At 39.9% G+C, this 18,931-nt stretch overlaps 1 protein-coding gene across 1 annotated transcript; it reads left to right on the top strand.

The window, feature by feature from the left end:
• The first annotated feature begins 2,693 nt into the window (after positions 1-2,693).
• LOC114573960 (interferon-induced very large GTPase 1) lies at positions 2,694-15,189 on the top strand. The gene is made up of 6 exons (XM_028606221.1): positions 2,694-2,919; positions 3,200-3,277; positions 3,417-3,495; positions 3,591-3,854; positions 4,152-4,409; positions 10,407-15,189. The coding sequence occupies exons 2-6, from the start codon at positions 3,236-3,238 to the stop codon at positions 15,068-15,070; spliced, it is 5,307 nt and encodes a 1,768-aa protein (XP_028462022.1). The 5' UTR covers positions 2,694-2,919; positions 3,200-3,235; the 3' UTR covers positions 15,071-15,189.
• Positions 15,190-18,931: the final 3,742 nt, after the last annotated feature.

The raw sequence follows: 18,931 nt of genomic DNA on the forward strand, positions 1-18,931 counted from the left end.
GGTTGTTATCTTTCAAGAAGATGGAACTCATTACAAAAGAACTGGGAAGTAATCAGTTACCTCATGCACTAATGGTCTACTTTCTGCTGTCTGTAAAAGATTGTCCATTAAACAATATAGAACTTAAACTTTACCACCACTCCTTATATCATGCTAGGTGAAGTAACTTTCTGTTTTGATTCCCAGAAACCGTAAACGATTATCTGATTTCCAGTACACCAGGTCAAGGGGGTGGCGTTGGGAAAGTTGATCAAAAGTTTTGATTTTTTAAATAATTTGATTGACCAAATAACAAAACGGATATTTCCATCAGCCTCACATGTACTTTGGGTTTAGTGCTAATTAGCAAATGTTAGTAGACATTAAAAATAAAAAATAGCTGACAGACAGATAACAAAGCCAAATTTCCAAGTCAATAAATTTGACTGATATGATAAGCTAAGGACGAGGAGTTTGGACATAGCCTCTATCCTAATCTTACAAAGACACGTCTTACACATTAAAACTTTGTAGGCCTTCAAACTCAGCAGTGTATTGAAAACTAGTGACTAGTAACTATCCAGTTAGGCTTCAATACAAAGCACAAACTGGGGGTACTGTATAGCAGAGGTTTCCAACCATGCAAAAGGATCCACTTTTTGGAAAAAGCCCCCCCCCTTTTGCAGTTTTTCCCTCATTTGTATTTAATCGTGAGGGTCAAATACTTCATTTTGATGTCCTTGGCCTCACAGATTTTGCTATGAGTGCATTAAGTTAGTTGCGTGGATTGTTGATACATTAGACGTTAGATTGTAACGTGCTAGTTAACACATTTACAGAAGTGGTGCTTTTAACAAGATTAGGGCAGTTGTTATTTAAAAAGACACTTGTTAATTCAAAAATATAAAAATAAACTGACTACTCAAAATCAGGATACTTTTGTTGGTGCTGTGGCCGCAAGTGATTAATATCACACAATGGTGCCAGGTCTACCACAGTAAAAATAGCTTTAAAAAGTTATAAAGTTGTTAATCCATCTTTTTTACAGCCTTGTGGCTCGGTAGCAAATGTTAGTGGCTGAGTACCAATCCACAGCCTCACAGTTGGAAACCTCTGCTATACAGTACCCCCAGTTTGTGCTTTGTATTGAAGCCTAACTGGATAACGTATATAGTAATCACTAGTTTTCAATACACTGCTGAGTGTGAAGGCCTACAAAGTTTTAATGTGTAAGACGTGTCTTTGTAAGATTAGGATAGAGTCTATGTCCAAACTCCTCCTCCTTCACCTCTCCCCTTTGAACAAACATAAGATTATGATAAATTAGCTTATCATATCAGTCAAATTTATTGACTTGGGAATTCGGCTTTGTTATCTGTAAATATGAGGCTGATGGAAATATCAGTTTTGTTATTTGGTCAATCAAATTATTAAACAAATCAAAACTTTTGATCGACTTTCCCAACGCCACCCCTTGACCTGTACTGGAAATCAGATAATCATTTACCGTTTCTGGGAATCTAAACAGAAAGTTGCTTCACCTAGCATGATATAAGGGAGTGGTGGCAACGTTTAAGTATTACATTGTTTAATGGACAATATTTTACAGACCGCAGTCGTTGGCAACAAAATTCTTAGATCCCATGCTCCAACAATGCTCATAAAACTATGTATAAACCCTGTCCCTGTCCCCAAAAAGACAATGGAGTGGGGTGAATTGGCAGCTGGACAGCAGGCAAAGGTGGGACTCCTGGCACAGTGAACTGGTTTTAGGGATATGGAACATAACCTCTCATGTTTTTTTGCACGTTACTGATACAGCTCGTCCATTAAACAAGGATTAGCTGCACGTATTTAAAAAACAGATACAAATACACCACAAACAACCAGGACACATGAATGTCACAGCCTTTAATGCATCCACCTATAATGCGTTCTTTAGGATCCCACCCTGTGTCCATGTGTGCCACAGGTGTGCCAAGCACAAACACTCGGCTTACTGTAGACGTACTACTCATTTTCTACTACTACTACTCAGTTACCATTAACACCTGAAAGTGGGGGACAGAAAGTCTCGTCCCCCCTATACCTGCTCTTTTTTCGGCTGAGCAGAGCTGCAGAGCAGACAGCTTCATTTGTTGTAAGTTAAGTACATCCCCATTTAGAGAGACGTCAGGGCATTAGAATCCCTCCTCTGTGGACCTTGAATGTCTCTACAAACGTTTTTGGCAATCTATCCCATTGTTATGATAAGTGGGGATATGCTGTATATAACAGCACATCAGCACAACTTAGTCACTGTTAAGTGCGCTCTCAAGCTCTGGTTTTGTGAACATCTTATTTGGCATTGGTTCGGCACAAGTTAATGGCCCATGTCCAAACAACAACTTATATTATAGGATAGTTTATAGGAGACATCTTTTTTCTTTACTGTAGTTAAACTTTCTGTAATGTTGAATATGGTCAAGGTGGGAACTGCTGTTAGTAAGTGAAAAATGACTTGCTTGCTGAAGGGATAATATTCAATCACTAATATTATGCAGATCCATGTCTATTCTAAGGAAAAGCGTATATTTGAGGTAACTTTTTTTATATATATATATATATATATATATATATATATATATATATATATATATTGTTTTGTATCATATGTCTCACATGGACATGATTAGAAAAGTCAAAAGACTCTCCTGTTTTCCCTCCAGCAGAGGGCGTATACCAGACAACTAGGTTCACTTTACTGAAAACTTGTTCTATTTCTGAGAAATGAAACAGAAAGTGACTTCACTTGGCAGAATAAAAGGAGACGCTTGCAATGCCAGGGAACTTCATCCTCAGGACTAGTAATTAAACTATAACAGAATATTGTATACACAGTAGACAAAAATTCCCAGATAAAATATGGAATATCATGTGTAACATGAATAATCTACAAAGGTAAGCAACAACTAATCTGTCAGTGACCGTAATTTCTCTTATCGTTAGACCTGAAGTAGTGATTGCTTTCCATAGCCTAAAACAGACAGGCATGACTCTGCATGTTCTATCTGTCCTTTTAAGGCTCCCTAAAGGGGGCTGATTACACTATTGTTTAGTTTGTTTTGGTCTATATTGTAGTCTAGCAGGCTACAGAGTACACTTAGCTGTGTGATTTCTTTGTAATATGGATAGTTGTTGGGGAAGAAGGTGTCACAGGGTTCTTTTTTATTATTTACAGTGAGAAGCAGTTTGAGTAATCTGGACCAAGTGTGGGATGGCTGAGAGTGTACCCACAATGGAGAACTCTGATGAGGAGGTAAACAGCTACTTTATACAACTTTAAAACTTAAATAACAATACCTGTGCATTATATATGTTGTCCTTTCAGCTATTGAATGGGATTATGAATGGATTCATTACATTCAAATTTAAATATATTCTTCTCAATTACCAAGGAGTTCCATGATGCAAGTGATTCCTTTCTTGAGCTATACTGTGAGGAAGAGAACACTCCACCAACACCACAGTCTGACTGTAAGTGTGACTGTCAATAACTGATCCAGTTTAATGACTAAATACATGCTGTACTGTGGAAATACTGAGATGTATTTTTTCTTATGTTATGACAGATGTTCCTCCACCAGGAGAAGTAACAGTTCTCAGTGCTGGCCAGGAGACAGTTTCTCTTGGCTTTTCCCTCCTTGATAACTCTGTAAGGTATACACTGCAATTAGATTACTCCTGCAACACACAGAGAGACCGTTTGATCACAGAGGACTCCAGCACTGTGAAGGTTGAGGGGCTGACTCCTGGGACTGAGTATACTTTCAGCATCGTAAGGATTGCAGACAATGGAAATCGAAGCAAAGCAACCTCCCTATCTGTCTTCACAGGTAAATCTAAAAAACAAATAATTAAAAAAGATCCAGCAAAGTCTTGTCTGAATGATCTTTTGGCTCATAATCTATACAAATGTACTAACTACACTGAGGTATGCTGTCAATTTATGTAATACAAGTTAGTTTCAGACTAAAGAAGTGTTAAATTGTATTCCTACTGTACTAATTAAGTGCATGACATAATTAAGTGGCTTTGTCTTTTACCACACCTCTTTAACTTGGCAGTCAGTATAAACATGACGGAACATGATTTTTACATTTATAAGTGATATCATTATATTGTTCCCACAGAGCCCAGCCCTCCTGTGCAGCTTACAGTCTACCAGGTCAGCAGTGAGTTTCTGTCTCTGCGGTGGGACACCCCTGCTGGTGAAGTGGAGAGTTACATCGTGACTTGTTGCAGTGAGGGAGACATTGTGCAAGAGCTGACAACGGACACAAACCTGACTCTCAGCAACCTGAATCCAGGGGTGTGTTACTCCCTCCAGGTTTCTGCACAACTTAGGAATGGAAGAATAAGCAAGCCAACTGTAACATCTGTCCACACAAGTAAGTAAAATCCAATCATAATTGTTTTTCACTGAGCTCGATCAAACAGGTGTGTGTGTTTTAATTGTAAGAATGGCTTTGTGAATTCTTCATATTATTTTTAACACAACGCTGAAGATGACGGGAGTTAAGGGGAAATTTAAGGGGAACTTAAAACTGTCTGATTCAGCAGGGAAACATAATTTACGTTGCTAAGTGACTGATCCTCCATTTTTTGAACCTCTTATTGTATTGAATGAGTGTTTTGAATGAGTCATTAAGGTACATTATGAATTATATCTAAAACACATTTTTCGATTTGTGAAAGCTTTATTGCAATAAATGGAGATTTTACAGTTTTTTGCATATGTAGACCACATTGGACCAGGTCCAGATCCAAAACCACAATACCTAGACTTGTCAAATCTGGACTAAATTATCCCAGAGAGGCTAAAGATTGTTAAAAACCCAGTTTCAGATTTGTGAAAGCTTTATTCTTTTTGTGAAAATGCAATAAAGGGAGATTTTACAGTTTTTTTTGCATATGTAGACCACATTGGACCAGGTCCAGATCCTGTAGCCTCTCTGGGATCATTTAGTCCAGATTTGACAAGTCTAGGTATTGTGGTTTGGGATCTGGACCTGGTCCAATGTGGTCTACATATGCAAAAAAACTGTAAAATCTCCCTTTATTGCATTTTCAAAAATAGAATGAGGCTTTCACAAATCTGAAACTGGGTTTTTAAGACTCTTTAGCCTCTCTGGGATAATTTAGTCCAGATTTAACAAGTCTAGGTATTGTGGTTTGGGATCTGGATCTGGTCTAATGTGGTCTACATATGCAAAAGATGTTGAAATCTCCCTTTATTGCAATAAAGCTTTCACAAATCTAAAAGTGTGTTGTAGACATAATTAATAATTTACCTTAATGACTCATTCAAAACACTCATTCAATACAGTAAGAGGTTAAAAAAATGGAGGAGCAATGTAAATTATGTTTCCCTGTTGAATCAGACAGTTTTAAGTTCCCCTTAAATTTCCCCTTAACTGCTGAATCGGAAGCTGTTTATCGGATGCCAACTTCAGCGTCGATTTATTTTACACAATAGTCCCAGTTACACACAGTTTCTCGCGTATCATCCATCTGCCGTCAGTGTTGCCGCTCCTCATTTCACCTGTTTCTCACCCATTTCTATGCATAGGCCTGGGTCAGAGTGTCCGTGGAGGACATCCAAACAACTCGGACAGCAAAGTAGTATCTGTAGTGTTGTCTTCGGTCACGTATCTTAGCTTAGTCCTCAGTAGCGCCTAGATCGAACAGTAATAAGCCGCCAGGGGACCGGTTTATTCCGCTGAGCCACAGTGGCGTGGCATGCCATCAGCCACTTTGCGATCTCTGCATCAATTCAATTCAATTCAATTTTATTATAGTATCAAATCATAACATAGGTTATCTCGAGACACTTTACAGATAGAGTAGGTTTAGACCACTCTATAATTTACAAAGCCCCAACAATTCCAACAATTACAGTAATTCCCTCAAGAGCAAGCAGTGCGACAGTGGCAAGGAAAAACTCCCTCTTGGGAAGAAACCTCGGACAGACCCAGGCTCTTGGTAGGCGGTGACTCATCCTTCTCGTGACATGTCCCCTCCCCGTATGGAGCTATGCAAACTAAGTAGTCTCCACTCAGCCTAAGTGAAAACACATGGAGATACCTGTCACTATGCTAACTTTCTGTTGAAAGAAGCCAGTAAATCGCGACGTTTCGGTCCTGAAATGAGCTTATTCAAACTAGCTAAAGGCAGTGGAAGATAGTGTTGTGAAGATGTTTGTTTCAGTACAGACTTCTTGCCCAGTCAAGCTTTGCTAACAACATTTTGTTTTGACATCTGCAATGATTTGGACTTTGATTCGGACAATTTCAAGTTATGCCATTTAAGTTACGCCCCTCTCTTACAGTCCACAGACACAACCTTGTCACTTGACGCAGGGGGAATAACTCGAAGGGTCTTACAGGCCCCAGACAGACTCAATTGTCTCTGTGTGCCTGAGCATCAGTCTTGCTCTAGAGAGAGCTGAGAAGTTAGATGACCTGGGTGTTTTATTTAAAAAATTGTTTTATTTAGTAAAGTATCCAGCTGTGCTGTGGCGTTCATGTGTTTGATTACCTACCCAGATCGACACATTCACTGCTGGATTGCAGAAGATACACTGAAACCATCGCTGCAGCGTGCAGGCGCTCCGCTCCTGATGCCGGTGGCACCAGACAGATTGGATAACATGGGCGCCGAAATGAAAATGGCGATGATGAAAGGAGGGAAATATTTAGACAAAAAAGTCACAAAACTAGGCTGTCAGCAACTCTAAAGAATAGGTCAGAAGGTTGCCAGAACATAATGTTTCATATTTATGGGTCCCAAGTGTTGGACAGAGGGATAACTGACTAACAGCCAACATCAACAGCCTTTGCCACTAGTGGAACAACCAGTTTACAAGGTGGAACTAGCTTAAACTAATGCAGTCTAATAATACAAAAAGAGTAATAATTCATGAGGATTAGAATGTGTAGTATTTATATTATTATTTATATTTAGTGTTTTTAAAAGATGTTGATTCAACTTTATAGAAATTTGGAGGCTGGTGTTTGTGTTGCAGTTTAATTGTGTTGCTTTACTGAGTTTTTCTTTTCAAAATCTTTTCAACCCTCAATGATATAATTGGGGTGGACAAAGTATTAGAGACCCCTGTCATTATGCCACTATACAATTTAACAGCATTACAAAATAAAGCCCCTAAAAGGACCATAAAGTTAAATCTACACTACTCAAAGCAACATAATAATTGTGTGAAACTAATGTAGCCTTACCCAGGGCCAGCTCTAGGCTTTTAGTGGCCCTAACGAAGATTTGGTTTGGGGTGACCCTCATTGTAATATGTTGCCACTTAACCCAGCGGTTCTCAAAGTGTGGGGCGCGCCCCACTGGTGGGGAATAGAGACGTGACAGGTGGGGCGAGCCAAACTGGAGTAAATTTCCTTTTTATGCCTTTATATCTTTATATCTTTATCCCGAAATCCCAACTGTCCAGGACGTTCCGGGAGTCTCCCGCATATTGATAGCGGCTCCTTGACGCCCGCAAATGAGATCAAATCTCCCGGAATCTGGAGCAAGACCGTGCACTAGACTAGAGAGTGTCTGTGTGTGTGCGTGTGTGTGTGTGTGTGTGTGTGCGCGTGTGTGTGTGTGTGTGTGTGTGTGTGCGTGCGTGCGTGTGTGTGTGTGTGTGTGTCAGGGTACCCGCGGGGTCTTAAAAGCATTGAAAAAGTCTTACATTTGATCGTCTCAAATTAAGGCCTTAAAAGCCTTGAATTTGGTACACAAAGTCTTGGATTTCGTTACAAAGGTCTTTTATTTTTTGCCTTCCCTAGGATTAAGTTCATACCGTAACAAAATAGCGGTTAAACTGATCGGAGGATGTGATGAATGTGTCGGTGTGTCGAGCCTGGTTGGCCACTCGGCGCATTCAGACAAAGCTCAAGATAACAGGCTAACGGATTATTAGCTAGTCAAACACCGAGCGGCTCCATATTAATCTGCTCGGTGCGCCTTATAACAAACGGAGCGAGCAGCCGCCGGACTCTAACATCTGTTGATCCGTGCAGGACTTCACTGTGAGCGGACTGTTTAGAGACCATGTGACCGGCAGGTAACGTTAAAGGTTCGCTGCTACTGTAGCAGAGCTGCAAGGAAACCAGGGCTCTCAAGTGTCACACATTGAGCGTGACTGTCACGCTCTCCCGCCACACGTTGTATTTCTCACGCGGAAAAACTATTTATAACATATTTAATATTCTGCAGCGCCCAGAAGTTTTCTGGCGAGCCGCTCTCACTATGGAACTGACAGGAATCAAGCGTGGCTCCCCTGGAGTTCTTAGTCAAGCCTGCCACTTATCAGCCAATCAAAAAAATAGAAAGGGGCTATACATATACAATAGCCAATCAGAAAATAGCACTTTTGTATCTGGGTAAGATTTAACGCAACAACCAATGAGAAAAAAGCATAGAGCAGCGTACAGACACTTCCCTAAACGTTCCCAAACAGGGCTCTGAGTCTGTCAGAAGGTCTGAGATCTACCGTATCAGCACAGCAATCACGTAACGCACAGCAGACTATGATGTAGGTAGATTATTTTATAGTTTTTTTTTAGGTACTTTATTTATCTCAAAATATCACAACTCCTCCAAATCTCAGAGAACACATATATTTTGAATGTGCACAAAGTTTTGAACATGAGCAGAAATCTTGCTCAAAACACATCTGAAATATTACAGTCCAGGGGTGTATTCATTCATTAAAATTAATGAATTTATCATTGAGGTGAATAATTGTCATATGCACATTTAAGGAGGTTACTTCCTCAACAAAAGTTGTCACTGCCTGTCCTTAAAACTTAAGAGCCCTGAGTAAATGCTGTACTGTTGCACTAGTGTGTTGTTGGTGATCTCCAGAGGTGGAAGACTTACTCACATCATGTATTTCAGTCAAAGTAGAAAAAACTGTGTTGTAGAGTTACAAATTACTTGTCAGTTAGAAGTCCTGCATTCAACATTGTCCTTAAGTAAAACATACTGTACTTAAAGTACCAAAAGTAAAAGTGCTCATTATGCAGTGTAATATATCTTATTTTATTGGATTATATTATATTATTATGCCACATCATATCTCTGTGAGATGGGCTTTTCAGCTGTTTCTTCACTGAAAACAAAGTACAGATCTCAGCTGAACATTGAGCATGACTTGAGAGTGGCAGTATCAAGCCTGCAACCCCAGTTTGAGAAATCGTCCGATGCAAAACAGGCTCATTGCAGCCACTAATGCAGGGATAAATAGACCTGTCTTGCCAAATGGATTTCTCTTCTTTTCTTTTTTTAAGAGATTGCAAAGTGGCGCTTTTATATATTTTCTATTTTTGAACTTGATACAAATTTTAACACAGCTGTACTTTTATTTTCTTTATTTTTGAACTCGCTGTTATTGGATGTAGATTGTTAGTTTGTATTTAGATACAACTTGTTACTATACTGATACTAGTTGTTCAATAAATTGGAACAGTTTAAGCTTGTTGCGTATTTCATTAGCATTGTGTTGGGCTGATGGGGGCAGGTGGGGCTTGAAAATTACACCTTGTCCAAAGTGGGGAATGACCGAAAAAGTTTGAGAACCACTGACTTAACCTGACACGTGCCAGACGGTTTGTTAACCCAAAACCATCTGAGAATTCATCACTGGAAACTGTTTGGAAAAGGGCAGACACTTTCAAAAAATACCTGGCAGGTGATTGGATGAACCATTCATCAATCATGTCCATCATACTGTCGTTGTTTTGAATGGCTGTTACAAACACATAAACCACGGCCGTAGCCGTCAGTAGCTCCTCAGCGGGTGCTAATTGGTTTGATCCGCTGCTGTTCAGACACAAATGCATTGACTTGAAACCTGACAAGATTGATTTTCGTGTGATAAGTGATCCCGCATTTCTCATGTGACCGTGTGATATCACTAGAATCCAGCTGCACAGCTACTCCGTATTTCTCCTTTTTTTTGCCAGCGCTGCAGGAGAATTTGCGCCATCATTTCAAACCTTTTTTTTATCATCATATTGCACTTTGTTGAAAAGAGGAACTTCACCTCACTGTAATGATTAATTGTTGGACAGTTGTTGCAGCACCTGTGCAAATCAAATCCATTCACAGACATGATTGTCATGCCCCCCCCCTCTGAGTTAGAGAGCTGTTAATTGGCTTTACACAATCTTTAATTGAGTAGTGGCCTGCCTGTACTGGGTCAAAGCTATTGAATTGCTTTATGTCTCCCAGCAGCTTTCTTTATAAAAAAATAAAAAAGGATTGCAGGGGCAATTGTATAATCAATGTATAGGACTGCTAGTACTGGGTGAATGAAGAATGTTGAAAAAAAACAATGATAAGTTTAATATCCATTGTTTTCATGTCTACAGAGACACACCTAGAAGGCCTATTGGAGGATCTGGGGTTGGAGCAGCACTACACAGAGAAGCTATCCCTGAACACAATACTTCAGATTGATGAGAAGAACATTACTGATGAACCTGCTAAGTGTAACTCAGATCTTCCATGGTATTTTCTGAAGAAACTGATGATGGTTAATGTGACAGCTAGGAATGTGAAATGTACATCTGCATGTCAGTCAAACTGTGATGACCTGCAGTTAGATGTTGATAAACTATTCAACAGTACAAATTCAAGTGACATGCTGAACCCTCTTGACATAATCACTGCTCTCTTTCTATGTTCGGACGGATTTGTACAGCAGGAAATGGCCCTAAAAATGTCTATGTGTCAGTTTTCTGTGCCTCTGTTGCTTCCTAATTGTGACAAAAAGCAGTGCACACTCATGCTTTGGGCCATGAGAGACATTGTTAAAAAGTACAGACCTCAGTCACTTTTACAATCCAAGGGCTTCATTGAAGACAGAATTGTTGTCTCTGAACTTCCGATGATATCTTTTGTGAGACTGGGTGAGTGCTCCCTGTCAAAGTCAGATATTCTCAATAAGCTTCTGAGCAATTCCCAGCAGTACCATGATACCTTTGTTCATCACGATATGGAGTGTGGTGACAGCCCAAGAAGAATATCCAACGGACTGGCTGAAATTACTTGGTACCTTCCATGTGGGAACAAAAACATGGATGTTTTCAGTGAGCCAGTAGCTGTAGCTAACCTTCGTGGGGACATTGCTTCATTTGAAACACAATTTTCTTTTTTGTGCCAGACATCTGCAGCAGTTTTTGTGTTCTTTGACACTTTGGACTCTAAATGTGAGCTGCTTACCAACCAACAACACAAGGCACAGATCTTCTTGGTGGGTAACCATCAAAGCAATCGAGTCAATAAAGATGCTCTAAAGAAGGTAGCAACCAAGTTGGACTTGACTAACAGCAACATCGTTTTGAAGGCTAAGCACATGAATGATGCAGACTTTGTAGAAAACCTGCGAAAAACAGTCAGCAATGTTGTTGAGAACTCAAAGATGAAGATGCAGATTGAGGAGATGGCTGACATCGCCCGTGAACTGGGAATCTGGGTTGATGAAGACTCTTCAGAGTGCCAGGCTGCCAAGAAAAATGCAGATGCCATCAGTGAAGAAATTCAAGACATCCTTAAATACAAAGAAGCTCAGCTACCCTTACAAGGCCAAATATGGAAGGAACTGACTTGCTTAGAGAAGGAAGAATTTCGGCTTCAAAAAGTTGGATCTGAGGACATAGAAAAATACAAAAGTGATCTTCAGGTACAGAAAACAGAACTGCGGAAAAAACAGAACTCTTATGACATGTCAAATGCAATGACATGTTTCATTAACGCAATATCAAGCGCAGGGATAGAAAGGAGCTATTTCCTGAAATGGATGCGAATGAACCTCGATAATGTGTCTCGAGAAAAACTGTCTGGCCTCAGGGAGCAGTACAAAGAAAAATGCAAAAATTCGGAGAACAAAGAGGAGATCAAAGATATTGACAAACAACTTTCCAACAGTTCACTGGGGACTGAACACTTCTTCCGTGAAATGGGTCAGATCTATGAAGCTTCACTTTCCCTTCCAGAAACCGACCAATCACGTCAACAATTACAGCATCTGCCCAAACTTTGTGCAGAATTGTTACTTGATGGATTCCCTCTTGAGCTTGTAGATGGAGATGCATCCAACATACCTCTCCGATGGGTGAGTGACGTTCTATCTCAGCTCAATGACTTGGTGTCTCCTAAGAACAAGATACTGGTAGTCACAGTCCTTGGAGTGCAGAGCACAGGAAAGTCCACTCTCCTCAACACCATGTTTGGAGTTCAGTTTGCAGTCAGCAGTGGTCGATGCACTCGAGGTGCCTTTATGTTGCTCATCAGAATTAATGAACATCTTAAAAAAGAACTCAACTGTGACTTCATGGTGATTATTGACACTGAGGGCTTGAAGTCACCAGAGCTTGCACAACTGGACAATAGCCATGAGCACGACAATGAGCTTGCAACACTTGTTGTGGGGCTGAGTGATATCACCATCATCAATATTGCAATGGAGAATTCAATAGAAATGAAGGACATCTTACAAATCGTTGTGCATGCTTTCCTTAGGATGAAAGAGGTTGGCAAAAGGCCCAAATGTCAGTTTGTTCACCAGAATGTGTCAGATGTTTCAGCCCATGAGAAGAACTTACGAGACAGGAAACTGCTCTTGCAACAGTTAAATGAGATGACCCAGGCAGCAGCCAAAATGGAAAAGAAAGAGGATACCAAGAGCTTCACTGATGTGATGGAGTACAGTCCAGACACTGGGAACTGGTACATTCCTGGACTCTGGAATGGAAACCCACCAATGGCACCAGTCAATGCAGGGTACAGTGAGGCTGTATATGAGCTCAAGAAGAACATAATCAAAATTTTGGGAAGTTGTGATTCATCTGCTAATGACATCTTGGAATTTACAGAGTGGATGAAAAGCCTGTGGAATGCAGTAAAGCATGAAAACTTCATCTTCAGCTTCAGAAACAGCCTGGTGGCTGATGCATACATGAGGCTGTGCACAGAATTCAACAAATGGGAATGGGAATTCAGAAAAGAAATGTACACATGGGTGACAAAATCTGAAACAATAATTTCTAACTATGGTACAGTTGCTGTGAAATCTGAGGTATTGGACATGAGAGAACTTCTCACACGTTTGAAAAGTGAAGCTTGCACAGTGCTGTCTAAATGGGAGACAAAACTCCTCGGAAATTTGACACAGTACTTCAAGCAAACAGAGGGTCATGTCTATCTTGTTGAACAATACAGAGAGGACTTTGCTAACGGTGCAAAGAGCGTTCGACGAGAAATGGAGCGCTCTGTACTTAATCAGCTCACAGCAGCAGCTGACATCAGACAGGGAATGACAGAACTTGATAGAATCAAGGAGAACCACACAAAAGAATTAGAGGGGAGAGTAAGTGGACTGATTGAACAATGTCGGAAGAAAAAAGTCCAGATGACAGACAAAGAGCTCGACAAAGAATTTGATAAGATGTGGACTAAAACAGAGAAGGAACTTGTCTTTTCACAAATGAAGGTCGAGGACATTTACACCAATGTGTTTCACCACCTGAGAACAAATCTTTTACATAAGGGAGGTCAAGCAAGTAAATTGTTATGTGAAAAAAAGCTGCAAGGTTGTGGACAAGTGCCTTTTAAATATACAGCTGAAGGAATCCTCAAACGATTGAAAAACACACTCAGTGAGATGTTTAACGTCACAAGTCATACAAAGGCTGTACAGCAAATTGCAGACAGCCTTATAATGATTTGCACACAGTTTGTTAGTGAAAAAATGCAAAGAAAGAACAATTACCATGAGACTTACATCCAGGAGATCCTACACATTATTGATGAGAGGCTGCAAAACAATCCGGAGACAGACATTGAGTTTGAAGTTTCCCTGAAACAGCACATCTGTGGATTTGCAGCCAGAGAGTTTCAGAACATGCATGAAGATTTCATACAAATGAATGATCCTTACAGATGTCTGAATCAAAACAAAGAAAAGTTTCGAGCTGATTTTAAAGATGTGTTCCATCAACGAGACCAGTGCCAGAAGAAAGCAGAAGAATTCACGAACCGCTGCTTGGAGCCTGCAGTCGAAGACTTTGTCAACCGTTCCCTGGGTCCTGATATCATTGGTGAAATGTTGACTGGCCAGCAGTTCAGTACACGCATGTTCTTCCAGTATTCAATTTTACTGGATTTGCTCTCTAAGGATGACTTTGAAAAGTATCAGAGCTATATTTGCTCATATGAGGAGTATGTGAAGAAATGGATACTCAGTCAAATAGTGGAACGCTTCTCAAATCAGTCTACGGCGTTTAAGTTTGAGGATCAACATCTCCAGTCAAGTGTCAGAAGCATAAATAATGCAATCAACAAAGCTAAAACAAAAAAGAGTGGCAACTTGAAGACATTCATTGAAGATGTCTGTCAGGAACTTGGTGATAAACTGGTCATTTCCCAGGATGCTCTTGGTGCTTTCATGATCCTGAACAATGCAGACCAGGAACAGTTTGCTCACTGGCTCACTCAGTGTCTGAAGGACATGGCACAAACTCTTGGAGAGAAGTTCAAAGAAACAGACATCCAAATGAAACTAAAGAAACTTCATGTGAATCCTCAGGACGAGCTTTTCACCAAACTGATCGGATGTGGTAATCAATGTCCATTCTGCGAAGCGCCTTGTGATGCAGGAGGACGATTCCACACTGAGCACTGGACTTCACTACATCGGCCACAGGGTCTGGGTAGATTCAGATGGCATGAGACAAAAAAACTTGTCACTGACGTATGCTTTTCCTCGGTGATCAGTGACAAACATTTTCGCTGCTTTGCTACAAAGGGTGCATGGCACCCTTACAAGCATTACAAAGATCTTTTTCCAGACTGGAGAATTGCTCCAGATGCAAGTCTTCAGGCATCAGACTACTGGAAATATGTACTGACAAAGTTCAACAAGCAGTTTGCTGAAGCATATTATGCAAAGCCTGCTGATATTCCTCTAATGTGGAAAATGATCACTCGTGAGCAAGCAGAAGCAAGCATCAAGGAGTCATTTAACATCAAGTAAGAGACTACATGCTCTGTAGTTACAGAGGGGCACATCCTCCTAAACAGGGGCGTAGCACAGAATTCTGGGCCCTGTAGAAAGGCATTTTCTATGGGCCCCTCCCTGCATCCACAGCTATTCATTCTAGCATCTTTTTGGGCCCTCCTCACATGAGGGCCCTGGGTACTCAGTCCCCTTTTTCCCCCCAGTCCGATGCCCCTGCTCCTGAATACATTCTTTAATTATCCTGTCATGGATATTTTGATCTTAATGGTTTAATATTATATAGCAGAGAATCACAGATCGTAACATGCTGTATATAAGATGAAGATGAAGATATAGACAGACATTTTACCACAAAAGCTTGCAATAGGGACACAAGAGAAAATCACTGCCATGTGTGTTCACCTCCAATCTGCTTTAACTGTTTATGTTAATGAGGACACTTAAATACTTTGTGATATGCAGTCTATATGTACATATTGGCAGCACGTTAAGAAACATACCAAATGTTTTCAGTTTGATTAAATCAAAGTTTGAATTTATGATTTTGATATGCAATAGTTTACTAGAAAGTTAGAATTTGTTTGTTTTTGTGACGTATCTAATGCAAACTATTTGATTTGTGATTTTGATTATTTATCTCAAACAATCAATGTTGCAAAAGAAAAAAAAAGAAAACCACACATTAAAACAAACTGAGAATATATCAAAGATTCACATTAATATGCAGGTGTAACTTTTTTCTTATCTAATTGAGTGTAATATGTAATTTTCTTAACTCAAAGTTTGTAATGTCTTTGTTTTTATTTCAATTAAGTATATAGTTCCAAATCTCTACATGCTATGGCCATGTTATCTCTTGGATCTACCATATTATCTCTGTCTGGATATAGAATGTTTGTTTTTTGTTTCTGTAATGTATGAAATACATTTTTATTTGTGAATCAATTAAAATATCATCCAGTCTGAACGTGTGCACTTGACAGAAATTTAGTTTTAATTATATGTAATCTTTTTTTATTCAGAATCTTTATCTGATTCAAAATATTTACTTGTTCTTTTATTTTTTTAAACAGAGTATTTATGGTGTACTGTCATCATAGGACAGTTTTATCTGAGTTAGTATGATATGCAATTGTTTACTGGAAATTTTGAACCTCTGTTTTTTTTAAGTATCTGATGCTCAATATTTACATTTACAATGTATAAAGGTCACACATAGGTTATACATGTTTCTTTTCTTATCTAATTGAGCATATGTCATTTTTGTAACTTACAATTTGGAATGCCTTCATTTCATTTCAACATTTACACCAGTGTGTTTTTGATTATGTAGTTTTTGATGTCACATATTTAAAATTGTTTGATCAATTAAAAGATCATTCATCCTGTATGTGGTATAGTCAACATGTATACATGACAGAAAGTTTCAATATCTACATACTGCCGTTAACCAAATCAATAAAGAGACAGAATTGTCAGACTGGCTATGAATGTCTTTAATGTTTCCCAGATCAGAATCACAGCATACAGTGTATAATAACTTCTAAAGTAAACAGAAATATCATCACCTCATTTATTTATATAGTTTTACTATACTTTTTTTTTTAATAATCATCTTGTTTTTAAAACTCCATTATTTAACATTTTTCTTCATCTCAAGTCTTGGGTTTCTGAATTCAACAAAGAATGTTAAAACAAGACAACAGGTGCAACTTCACAAGCGAGACCAAGCTGGAGATTTAAGGGAGTGACCGGGGTGTTAACCATGTGCTGACACGCACCACAGACCCGACACACAGAATCAAATAACCTCGGCGATATGAAGTCATTTTGGTCTGACTGGCTGACCGCAGTTTTCGGGCATATTGAAATGAGAATAAAACCGAAATCTAGCCCCAACTGTGTGAGCCACAGGGCAGCAGCGAGTCACTTTATAACCCAGACCAGGCCAAGTGTGTGTCCACGTACATCCAGTCTGATCCACTGTTAAACACAAATGCACGACTCTGAAAGTGCACTGGATCTTTTCAGATTGACTTAACATTTCATCTATCTCTAAACTCCCTGCTACATCACTGTCAGGTTAACACAGCCTCCGTACCCACAATGCAACACAGTGCCTGTGGAAAGAATAGCGCAGACCACATTGTGTGATCTCCTTACTCTACGAGGCATCTTATGGTATCAAAGCCCTCGGGTCAGTCCCACGTGTGTGATTTAAGTGGCTACATGTAAACACTGCTACATGTGAAGTGAGCTGAAGCTGAATTGACTGAACCTTGTGTTTAGTGTCTCAGTTTAGAAGTCCTGACAATGAGTCACAGGCCAGTTCCCTACACCGCCATGACATTAGTTGGCTGGCCAACGCTGGCTTTTACAAGCGCTCTGAGGTTTCCGTAAATACTCTGAAGTTACATGGATCACGCAGCACTGATTCTTCAGAAACGCCGTTAGATCACAAGATGTATTTCAAAAATAAAGACCAATGAGCAATGAAACTACAGACTTAAATTTATACTTTTCAAATTTGAAAACGTAATATTCACTGGAAACTAGCATACGCCAACGACAGGCCCTCTGTCGTGCGGGGGCTGCAGTGGAGATGAATTTCTGCTACAGTGAGTGTCCCGGTTAGGAATCATGATGCTACAGGATGCCCACGTTATAGTGGGCGACGCGAGACAACATTCACAGTCATTTTCTAATGGCATGAAAAGTGATCCTTGGCAAGCACTTTGTACCCACCAGTGTTTCTGAAACCTCAAATTATTGGCCTTTTTGTTGTTGTTGCAGATTGCACCTGTTGTCTATTTGTTGTCACAAAATAAGCATTTCATTCATTCACTCGGAAAGAAAAATGAAAAGAAAAAACAAACAAGAAACTTAATATTTACAAATATTTTGTCTGTTTGATTCTTACACTTAAAAATGTACAGTTTTGATCCTCTTCCAGATGTCGTGTGTCCGTCTCTGTCCTTGTCACCTGGTTTGGTATTTTTCCTCACACATCCAGAAGTGTCCTCAGACTGTCAGTCAATCTGTCACAATGGCGCCCTCCAGTGTTAGCTTATAAAATAGACCGGGAAACCAAACTAAATACCTTGTTTCGGTTTTCACCTCCTATGGTGTCATTGTAGCTGTGTTGTGGTGAGGTTTACCTCACAGCCCCTTACCGCCTCCTTATGTCTATATATATCTATATGTATATATATATGTTTCTGATCAGACATATCAGAGCCTCCGTAGGACAGATTACAAACATTGTGGGTAGAAAGATGGCCATGCCTTTGAACGTCTCACTTCATCCTCTTTTGATTTGGATTCCTACATTTAAGGCTGTGAGTCTTTTTCCAATCTCCTCCCAAAGTCTCCTTCTCTATAGCGTGCACCTTTTCCTTTCGCTGTCCATCATCTGTTCCACAGCATTTAGCCACCTGTAGCATCCCCCAAGTCCATTGTTTTGTGTTTTACATTGTGCACATTTCCCTTCTCAGTGGGGCTTAGAAAATCTCTGACCGACAGGAGCAGCCAGGTACATCTGTCCCCCCCCTTCAGCCCTTCCCCCGCCACCCCACTAGGCAGTTATAAAATAGAAAACAAACAAACAAACAGGCTAAAGCACAAGCAAAGACAGCACCGGTGACTAACTTCTCCCATAGTGGATGTAGGCTACCATGTGTTCCTGTGGGCTCACACAACAGTTCAGTTCACATACTGTATCAACCAGAGTATTACCCATGATCCATGTTTGTGAGCCGTAGCAGAGAATTGAAGGGGGGGGGGGAGGTCTGCACATTCTCACCCGAAAGAAAAGAGCAGAATCAGAAAACAGCATTTGTCAACTGTGTTGCTTTTTACCCTGTTTAGGAGATCCGA

This window comes from Perca flavescens, chromosome 19, assembly GCF_004354835.1.
Source record: "Perca flavescens isolate YP-PL-M2 chromosome 19, PFLA_1.0, whole genome shotgun sequence".
Classification (NCBI taxonomy): Eukaryota; Metazoa; Chordata; class Actinopteri; order Perciformes; family Percidae; genus Perca; species Perca flavescens.

Coding starts and splice junctions, on each gene's coding strand:
- LOC114573960 (XM_028606221.1), top strand. CDS start 3,236: ATGGCTGAGAGTGTACCCACAATGGAGAACTCTGATGAGGAG. Junction 3,278..3,416: donor TGGAGAACTCTGATGAGGAG/GTAAACAGCTAC, acceptor TCAATTACCAAG/GAGTTCCATGATGCAAGTGA. Junction 3,855..4,151: donor CTCCCTATCTGTCTTCACAG/GTAAATCTAAAA, acceptor TTGTTCCCACAG/AGCCCAGCCCTCCTGTGCAG.